Raw genomic sequence first — 11,108 nt, forward strand, 5'->3', positions numbered from 1 at the left:
ACAAGTACCAGAATGTCAGGTGTGACGTTGCTTTATATAAATTATAAACCTCATAATGATTCATAGAAATATGCCTATGAATGTGAATATGACATGACTGGAATATATTTTATGTTAGATGTGCCATCTAACACATCACTGCAAAGGTTATGATCTACTGGATATATTCATTCTATTTACATGCATGTATCATTTTTGTTTTTGAAGTTATGAATATTGACAATGTACTTGTTTGATTTTAAGTAGCGTCAGTAAAGCAGTTTGTCAGCTTCTTGAGAAAAGACTATTCTCAGTAAGTGCTCAATCAAGAAACACTTAAGCTCACAATGAACTCTGAGAGATGCCAATCCACGTCTGAGCTTTCCTGGGAATGTGGCATTGTCCGGTAAAGTTCTGAGTCATGCATGGACATGTGACTTACCCATGTGAATCCAAAACTTCATCGTGCTGCTGGACCCTGCATAGGGGAGGAGAAGGGGTTTCCACCCACAAGAGAAATGTCATTTAAACCCCTGGAAACCCTCCATTCTGTCTTCAGCTGGCTCAAGAGATATCCTCTCCATCCCCAAAGGATACCTGAAAGAAATTTGAACAATGAATACTAGCCATAGCAGTGTGAGTAATTGCTGGACCCAGACTAGAAGGAGGCTAGTCTGTAAAAGAAGCTTACTGGAACATCTCTGAGGGTGAGATTTCATCTGGAATCACTTTCTTACTGTATTAGGGCTTAGACTTGCATGTGTTGTTTTATTTTGCTTGGTAATTCAATTTGTTCTGTCTGTTATTACTTGGAATCACTTAAATCCTACTTTTTGTTTTTAATAAAATCACTTTTGACTTATTAATTAACCCAGAGTATGTATTAATATCTGAGGGAAGGGGCAAACAGATGTGCATATGTCTCTATCAGTGTTATAAAGGGTGAACAATTTATGAATTTATTCTTTATAAACTTTATACAGGGTAAAATGGATTTATTTGGGGTTTGGACCCCATTTGGAGCAGAGTATCTGAGTGTTGGAGACAGGAGCACTTCTTGAGCTGTTTTCAGTTAAACCTGCAGCTTTTGGTGGATGTGGTTCAGATCTGGGTTTGTGTTTGTAGCAGTCAAGCATGTCTGGCTCAAACCAGGCAAGGCACTGAAGTCCCAAGCTGGCAGGGAAGACAGGTTCAGAAGTAGTCCAGGTGCAATGGGTGGCAGTTCCCAGGGGGATTTTGGTGATCCAACCCGTCAGATCTGGCATTCTGGAAATGCATCAGTGGCCAACCTAGCTGAGGGAAGAGCTGGGAAACATTTTTCTAAACCTTTGGCAGATTGTTTAACTCAGCTAAAAACATAGAAGCATCTGTCATGAATAGGGTGAAGAAACCATTTTGCATTGATGAGTTACTTTGACCAGCTCTACCAACCTGAGGTGAGAGCAACACCCACTCCCCCTGCCCATGCCATTAATCTTTGGTCTCCATAGTGGAGAGAGACTAGGAATGGGCATTGCTGAGATGATCCAGGAATAAAACTGCTCCTCCTCTCACTAAAGAATTCTTCTCCCTTAGGTCTCACTCCCACTGCTGTTCTGCAGTAGTTTGGTAGACAATATCAGCCTCTGACTAGTGCAGGAATAAGGGCTCCTGAAGTTCTCAGGCCACTTCTGCATATGCGAGAGTCACCATCTAAGCTAGGAAGGCACCCGAGGGAGTCAACCAGAGACATCTAGGGCCCAAAGTACGAGCTTCTACAGCTTGGCTGAACTGTCAGGCTGCCTGACAGCCACTGGAACAGCCTCCTATCCTGTAGGTGGGGCACAGAGGGGCCTCATAACACACACTGCCCATGGCTGGGGTTTATACAGCGACAATGCACAGCTACACGGGTCAAGGGCTCCATCTGAGCTGGAGTCACTTCCCTCAGCCAGGAGGAGAGGGAGTCACAGACAGACATACTAATGCAATGCCATGAACTCTACTGGAGTTTATTCTCTGTGTGGCCTCTTCTTCTCTTCCCCATCTATGAACATCCATAAAGTAACAGAGTCACAGAGTTGAAGGTCAGAAGGGACGACCAGATCATCCAGTCTGACCTGCTCTTTGCCAACACCACCCGGCACCCACAGACCAAACCCAACCACTGAAATTAGACTGAAGTGTCACAGCCCTCAGGAGAGTAGACAGTTCTGTGCCACCGGCAGAGAACAGGAGAGTTGGAAGGACACTAGTGCCTGAGGCCCCTGAAATGGCAGGGAAATGATTGAAATACACCCAGAAAATCCTTGCAAGTGAACCACACTACATGCTGCAGGGGAAAGCAACCACCCCATACACACCGCAAGTTCCCTGCCAATCTGACTGGGGGGGAGGAATTCCTTCCTGACCACCACATGGTGATCATTAGATCCTTAACATGTGGGCAAGAACCAAGCATCCGAGAGAGAGAGAGAGAGAGAGAGAATGGCTCAGTGCCATCTCATAGCCCTGGCACATCCACCCAATGTCCCAACTCCAGCCAGGGCTGCCCGATGCTTCAGAGATTTAAAAAAAAAAAAAACACCTACCAGAATATACTGGGTCATGGGGAATAATCCCTTCCTGACCCCTGCCAGTGGCCAGATGAAACTGTGAAGCATAAGCATTTAGGAACATAAAACATCTGCAGCAAGTGAGCCCCAGGGCAGCTCGGCCCTGCCCCCCACCATCACAAGCAGCCCCGTCATACAATCCCACCCAGACATGTGTCCAGCTATCTCTTAAAACTAATTCTGCCATTGGACCCCCCATAACTCCTATTGAGAGGCTACTGTAGAGCTTGCCCCATTGGTGGTTAGAAACCTCTCTGTAATTTCTAGCCAGTCTCTCCATATCTCACACACCCAAATGTGAATGTAAGCCAGGCTGATAAAGTCTGGCTCTTTGTCCCCCTCTAGTGGATAGGTCACAAATGGTGGTTTATAAGGCAATGGGCCCAGTCCCCAGCTGGTGGCAATGGATATACAGCTCCATTGGAGGCAGTAGGTCAGATCAACAGATGCTGCAAATTGCTTTAGTGCCACCAGAGTCAATGAAACTACACTGATGTGCTGAAGATCTACCCGAAATGTCTTCTCTCACCTACTTCAGTCTCACACCAGTTTGACTCCTCTGGTTCCAACGAAGCCACTCCTGATTTATACACACAAACAAGATGTCATGAACAGATAGCTAAGGATTAATGTCTCTTTCACCTGGAAAGGAGTAACCTGAAACACCTGACCAGAGGACCAGTCAGGAAACAAGACTTTTTCAAATCTGGGTGGAGGGAAGTTTGTGTGTGAGTTTTTTTTCTTTGTCTTGTGTCTGTGCCCTCTTGGCTATGAGAGTGATTTTTCTGTCTCCTGGCTTTCTAATCTCTGTTTCCAAGTTGTAAGTACAAGACAGTAAGACAATAAGGTTTATATTGTTTTCTTTTGTATTTACATGTGTGTAGTTGCTGGAATGTTTAAATTGTATTCTTTTTTTGGATAAGGCTGTTTATTCATTTTTTTCTTTTAAGCTAATGACCCTGTATTTGTCACCTTAATACAGAGAGACCATTTTTATGTCCTTTTCTTTCTTTTTTATATAAAGCCTTCTTTTTAAGACTTGTTGGAATTTTTTCTTTAGTGAGGACTCCAGGGAATTGAGCCTGCAGCTCACCAGGGAATTGGTGGGAGGAAGAAGTCAGGGGGAAAATCTCTTTGTGTTAGATTTACTAAGCCTGACTTTGCATACCCCCTGGGTGAGGGAGGAAGAGAGATTAGCTCTCAGTACTTCTGTTTTCCAGGACTGGAAACAGGGAGGGTGGAGTCCCTCTGTTTAGATTCACGGAGCTTGCTTCTGTATATCTCTCCAGGAACCCAGGGAGGGAACACCTGGAGGGGAGGATGTGGAAGGGAAATGGTTTATTCCCCTTTGTTGTGAGACTCAAGGAATCTGAGTCTGGGGGTCCCCCAAGGAAGGTTTTGGGGAGACCACAGTGCGCCAGGCATTGTATAGATTCCTGGCTGGTGTCAGCTTTACCAGGTCCAAGCTGGTAACTAAGCTTGGAGGCTTTCATGCTAACACCCATATTTTGGATGCTAAGGTCCAGATCTGGGAAAAATGTTATGACACAAGACAACTCCCATCACTGTTTTCATTGGCCATGGAATGGGTGCAAGTGGCCAAGCAGTGTAACGGGTATTGTTTTAACACAGAGTAAAAGTCTGATTCCTCTTTTGCACACGATTTACACACATTTAACTCCTCAACTGAACCAGATTTTCTACTGGTGCAAATCACACCAGTGGCAGCGACATCAGCAGAGTTAATCTGGATTTGCATTGGTGCAACTGAGATAAGAATCAGACCTGTTTGTGTGCTAGCTGTGTGGTCATGGAAATCACTGACATTAATGAACGAATATTACGGAAGCAAACTTTAATTAGAGAAAGACAGAAAATTAATTATTTGTGAATTACCTAAACCCAGTCAATCTCCTCAGGGCAACTTTGATCTCCTTGTTCCTCATGCTGTAGATAATTGGATTCAAGATTGGTGGCAATACAGAATAGAGAACAGCCGCAACAAGATCCAGAGCACATGGGGAGCTGGAGGTGGGCTTCAGGTAAACAAAGATGCCAGCGCAAACAAACAAAGAGACCACAATGAGGTGAGGAAGGCAGGTGAATAGGGCTTTATGCCGGCCCTGTTCAGAGGGGATTCTGAGCACTGATTTGAAGATCTGAACATATGACACAATGATAAAAACAAAGCAGCCTAAGTGTAAATATGCACTGAAGACAAGAACCCCAACTTCACTAAGATATGTGTTGGAGCAGGTGAGCTTGAGTAGCTGGGGGATCTCACAGAAGAACTGATCCACCATGTTGCCTCCACAGATGATCAATGCAAACGTGTTCCCGGTGTGTAGCACAGAGTAGAGAATCCCACTGATCCAGGCACCAGCTGCCATTTTGACACAAGCTCTGATATTCATCATTCTCTCATAGTGCAGTGGCTGGCAGATGGCGACATATCGGTAGTATGCCATAACGGTGAGTAGGGAAAAATTCACTCCCACCAAGAAGACAAAGAAAAAGACTTGGGCAACACATCCAGCATAGGAAATGGACCTGGTGTCTATGAGGGAGTTGGCCATGGATTTGGGGACAATGACAGAGATGGAGCCAAGGTCTAGGATGGACAGATTCATCAGGAAGAAGTACATGGGGATATGAAGGTGGTGGTCGAAGGCTATAGCCATGAAGATAAGAAGATTCTCCATCAGGGTTGCTAGGTAAATCACTAGAAACACCACAAAGTGCAAAATCTGCAGCTCCCAAACTTCAGAGAATCCCAGGAGAAGGAACTCGGTCACGGTGGTTCGGTTGGACATTTTCTTTCTCAGGACATGTTTCAGGATGTCTGCGGAGGGAGGTACAAGAGCAAGGGCCAGGATTAGATCAGTAAAGTAACTCTCCTTTTCTGAAATCCACCTTAATTTTCTTGAGCCAGAATTTAGTTTGTGAAGATTGGTGTAATATGGGAATGAGGATGGGGAAAACAGCCCCACTGACTCCAATTGAGTTACTCCTGATTTATACTGGGGTGAGAGAAAGTAGAATCATCTCAATGGACTCCAGTGAAGTTACTCCTGATTTACACCAGGATGATGGAGAGGAGAAATAGGAACAATTGCTTTTGAGGTATTTGTATACCTCTGTCAGCCAGAGGTGGGCAAACTCTGGATAATGGTGTACAAATGTTACCATCCTCAGTTTACAGAGGGGAATTGAGGGTCTGGTTGGCCAGATTCTGCTGTCAGTGGCACTGTTGCAAATGTTGAGTAATTTCTCTGCATGCCATGGAATTACTACCACTTTATAGTGCTCTAAATGGAAGCAGCATCTTGCATGGAGGTGACCGAACCCTGCCACAATTACATAGTGAAATCATTTCAGGAATACAGACACGCCTGACACGCCATGCCCTGTTCTAGCTGGGGTTTCATTTTCATTTCAAGAGGCAGACGTTCCTGTTCTCCTCCTGTTTCTCTATTCACTCAACTAAACTCCCTTCCAGAGCTTGAAAGAGAACCCAGGAGTCCTGACTCCCAATTTGCAAACTGCTCTAACCCACTACATACAAGCTAGGAGTGCTGGCTCTACTCATTGGACTCAACTCCCTCCCAGAGCTGGGAACACAAGTGAGGTGTCTCGACTCCCTGTCCCCTCCTCTAACTATTACATCAGACTGCATCTCAGCTTCTGTCCCAGTGACTCTCCACTGCCATCAGGAATGACTGCTACAAGTGACAATGGAGAGTCATTGGGCCAGCAAATGTCCATTAGAGTGATTCTCCTGTGTGGTAGTTGGGGCACTCACCTGGTGTCTGGAAGAGACAAATCCAAGTCCCTGATCCAATGACTATTTAATTATTGATACAAAACGTAACAGCTCCAACAGGAGAGACAGATACAGTCTCATTTCAGAGCAACTCATAGCCAAACAGCTCAGGCACTCTCCTGTAAAGTGGGAATTCAAACCCCTTCTCATCATCAGCCAGAGAGAGGAATTGAACCCGAATCTGTCACAGGCCAGCCAAGTGCCCTCACCACTCAGCTTCAAGTTTTGAAGGGTGTCTGTCCCACACTCTTTATTAGAGACAGAAATTGAACCCCCAGTTCTGGCTCCTCTCCTCTCCACCCTGGACTGAATTTCCTCTCAGAGCCACACATAAAACTCAGGAGGCCTGGCTCTCAGTCCCTGCTACTCTTACCCACTAAACCCCACTCCTTTCCCAGAGCTGGAGATAAAACCCAGGAGTCCTGGCTCCTAGTCCACACCACTCTAACCCACTAGACTCAATTGCCCTTGCAACAATCTAATAGACAGAAGTAACCATAAACACAGAGATAGAGAAAGAGCGTGAGAACTAGATACAAACTGGGTGAGGGGAGGAGATGTAACAAACAACGGTAAGACACAAGAAAGAAAAACATAGATACTGAGAGTGAGAGAGAGACACAGAACTCAGACAAGCTAAGAGGTAAATAGAGAAAAACAAACTAGCAGCGAGAGAGAAGTACAAATAGATAGAGAGCAATAACAACAAGCTAATGTATACAGAGAGAAAAGTAACAACGAGCTAATAGTTTTTGTCACAATTTTTGGACAATGTTAATGTAAACTCCTCAATCCATTCTAAAAAAAATAAATGTGCTTCAATTTGATTAATCCCCCCATTCTCCACAGGAGGAAACTGTGGCACAGATATTCTGACCTCTCTTTCCTAAAGTAACTGCTTTGGTCTGTCTCAGTTTCCCAAGCCCAAATTGAGCTAAGAGTGAAACTCTGAACAAATATCTGTCACTTACGATTTCATCCTGAAAGTGAAACTTTGTAACTCCCAAATATATTTCATTGCAACAGCAAACGTGTGGCACCTGTCTTTGTGGAATCCTCCCAGATCAATATGTCTTTTCTCCTCCAGCTACAGACTGCAATTGGTTATCCCTCTCTCTCTAGCCCCTACACACACCTGTATCAAACAATCTCTCTGTCTAATGCCCCTATCGCTGTACTATGAAAGGTTGTTCCCCCTATGTGGATGAGCTGCTGGAAATACTCTGAGACCTGTGCTGTCTGCGGATGAGCTGTGTGTCAAAAATGTGGGTGATGCAGGAAGGTGATTTATCCATCTCTGTTTTCAAGCGGCTTGTGGGACTCACTCCCTGGTGCCCTCAACAGCCCAATGGGAACAGTTCATTTCTCTTGCCCTCTAATTCCCTGAAAAGTTTCCAGAAACTAAAATAATCAGATTTACAACGAGGCAGCAGGGTCTAGAGGAAGGTAGTGAGGCAAACACAAGGAGTATACAGGACTGTACTCCAGATGTCTGGTATCAATTCCTAGCCCTGCTTCTGACCTGCTGTGTTACATAGGGCAAAGTCATTCCCTTTTCCCTCCCACCCTTTGCCTGTCTTTTCTACTGTAAGCTCCTTGGGGTGGAGACTGTTTCTTACCTAATATAATGGGCCTCTCATATCAAGTTCAGTTATCAGATAATTAATTAATTAGTCATTATTACAAAGCTAAAGTTCAAGCTTTGAGAGTTGATCCCAACTATTCCTCTGGCTTTTTTCAGTCACTTCACATCTCCATTCCTCAGTTTGTCATCCGTCCAATGGAGTTAATCGTTACTACTTGGAGAATAATTCATAATGAGTGGAGATGCTCAAAATATCTTCCTGTCAAAAGAGCTTTTTAAAGAAAAATTGCTTGCCATTGAAAATGATTTTAGTGTGGAAAAAATTCATTTTGGACTCAACTTTCCATTTTTTTTCTTTTGCAGGGGTGAGTTGTTCATGTTTTTGGTTTCAGTTTAATGAAAACATGAAGATGGATAACATGTTTTTTTTTCAGGTTTATGGGGAAAAGTTTTCAATATCAGAAATCTTTTCCCCAAACTATAAAATATTTACCATAAAGTGGCATTATTACTAGAGAAGCTTATTGAAAACCAAACACTTTTCAGTCTCCAATTTGACTCTATGCATTCTTTCACATATAGTGCCACTCCCCCTCACCAGCACAACCTATTCTGTCATTCATATATATTTTGTACCCTGGTATTACAGTGTCTTATTGATTCTCATCATTCCGTCCAGTTTCTCTCTTATTACATCAATATCCTCATTTAATACCAGGCTTATCCGCACCTGTAGGCTTTCACTCAGCCCTTAGTTTTAAAGGCATCATCAAGATGGTGGAGAAGATGCCGATATGAGTATCAAAGCAAAGTGCATCATTAGCACTAAAGTGCCAACTATGATAACACTGCTCTACAGCCAAAATGCTTCTGAAATAAATGTAGTCCAACTTTACTAATTCTGGGTCACTGAGAACGGAAATGATGCTTAAAATTGTTGATTGGCTCTAGTTTTCAAGATATGCTGTTGAGTCAGTATATATGACCTTTGACTTGGGAATGGCGGAGGATAAGTGAGTTATAAAGGGAAGGGATCTCAATTTAAACCAGAAATGACTAAAATACATCTTTGACTGGATCTATGAATAAATCTATGACTGGGTTTGGACAGTACTTGTTTTTAAGGCAAAAGAATGAATGATGCAATCTGAAGCTGGTATTGCATTATACATGATATGAATTGCATCATGTTATTCCTAGAAGTCATGGATGATGCAATCATAACGAAGCTTACATCACTCTGCTGAAGAAATTGCCCTATATCAGCTCTATAAATCATACAGTGTCATGCTCTCTTATTTGTCAGTGTTTGATTTTGCAAAGGGACACATTTCTGTTTAGCCAAAGTGAGCAGAGATGCCTCGTACTTGTGTGAACAGTGCAGATAACTTCTGCTATGTTTGTGGTGAAGTGACTTTTGCATCACAAAAGCGCAGTATAACCACTATGACTAAGAAAGCCTATCACCTTTCTTTTGGCTGCAAAATTGGAGATCAGGAGGATTGTGAGGGCGAATACAGATCAGGAGGAATCACGGCCAGCTGCTGTGGGGCATAGACCGGAGAATCGCATTGTCACCAGGAAAAGGCAAGTCTACGTGATTGGAGACTCTCTACTGAGAAGAGTAGACAGGCCTGTAACTAGACCAGATCGGGAGAACAGAAGAGTGTGCTGTCTGCCGGGGGCTAAGATACAGGATGTGAACTTGAGCCTGAATACGATCTTAGCGGGAGCGGGAAAAAATCCGTTGATTATCCTTCATGTGGGAACGAACGATACAGCTAGTTACTCACTGGACTGTATCAAGGAGGACTATTTCAGACTGGGGAAGAGGCTTAAAGACATCGAGGCTCAGGTGATCTTCAGTGGGATTCTGCCGGTTCCTAGAGCGGGGCGACGAAGGAGGGACAAGATTATGGCGATCAACAGATGGCTCCGGGAGTGGTGTTATAAGGAGGGCTTTTGGATGTACGGTCACTGGGACGCATTTACGGATAGACAACTGTTTGCTCAGGATGGACTTCATCTCAGCAAGGAGGGAAATAGGATTCTAGGATGGAGGCTCGCCGACCTCATCAAGAGGGCTTTAAACTAGAAAGTTGGGGGAGATGGTTGGGAAACGTTCAGGAGATCTCCACGCCAGAACATAACCTGGAGAGGGAAGTAAACAAAGTGAGCGGGGATACCCTTGCGGCCCCAAGATTTGATCCAAGGGGGAATAGTGGAGTAGAAACCAGAGTAACGGGTGATGCTGGTGGCAGACAGTTTGTGCACGACGGGGGAAAGAATGTCACTGACGCCAAACGCCGAAAATTAAAAGGTTTGTACACTAATGCGAGGAGCCTAGGTAACAAGATGGAGGAACTGGAGTTACTCGTGCAGGAAGTGAAGCCGGATATTATAGGGATTACCGAAACCTGGTGGAATAGTACTCATGACTGGAGCACGGGTATTGAAGGCTATGTGCTGTTCAGAAAAGACAGGAAGAAAGGCAAAGGTGGGGGAGTAGCCTTGTACATCAATGATGAAATTAAATGTAGCGAAATAAGATGCGATGGAATGGATAAGACGGAGTCCGTCTGGGCAAAAATCACGCTGGGTAAAAAAGCAACTAGAGCTTCCCCTGAGATAGTGCTTGGGGTGTGCTACAGACCGCCGGGATCGGATTGGGATATGGATAGAGACCTCTTTAATGTCTTTAATGAAGTAAACACAAAGGGGAAATGTGTGATTATGGGGGACTTCAACTTCCCGGATATAGACTGGAGGACGAGTACTTGCACGAATAATAGGGGTCAGATTTTTCTGGATGTGATAGCGGATGGATTTCTTCATCAAGTAGTTGAAGCACCTACGAGAGGGGATGCCATTTTAGACTTGGTGTTGGTGAGCAGTGAGGACCTCGTAGAAGAAATGGTGGTAGGGGACAACCTTGGTTCGAGTGATCATGAGCTGATTCAGTTCAAACTAGATGGAAGGATAAACAAATGTAGATCTGCGATTAGGGTTTTTGACTTCTCGAGGGCTAATTTTAAAGAGTTAAGGAAATTAGTTAGGGAAGTGGATTGGACGGAGGAATTAGTGGATTTAAATGTGGAGGAGGCCTGGAATTACTTTAAGTTGCAGC

The 11,108-nt window shown here is 44.1% G+C and overlaps 1 protein-coding gene across 1 annotated transcript; it reads right to left on the reverse strand.

The window, feature by feature from the left end:
- Window positions 1-4,465: 4,465 nt before the first annotated feature.
- Window positions 4,466-5,389, reverse strand: LOC127032855 (olfactory receptor 14C36-like). The gene has a single exon (XM_050920453.1). It carries the CDS (start codon window positions 5,384-5,386, stop codon window positions 4,466-4,468), a length of 921 nt encoding a protein of 306 aa, XP_050776410.1. The 5' UTR covers window positions 5,387-5,389.
- Between the last annotated feature and the right edge of the window lie 5,719 nt (window positions 5,390-11,108).

The sequence above is a fragment of the Gopherus flavomarginatus genome, chromosome 12, assembly GCF_025201925.1.
Source record: "Gopherus flavomarginatus isolate rGopFla2 chromosome 12, rGopFla2.mat.asm, whole genome shotgun sequence".
In the NCBI taxonomy this organism is placed as follows: domain Eukaryota; kingdom Metazoa; phylum Chordata; order Testudines; family Testudinidae; genus Gopherus; species Gopherus flavomarginatus.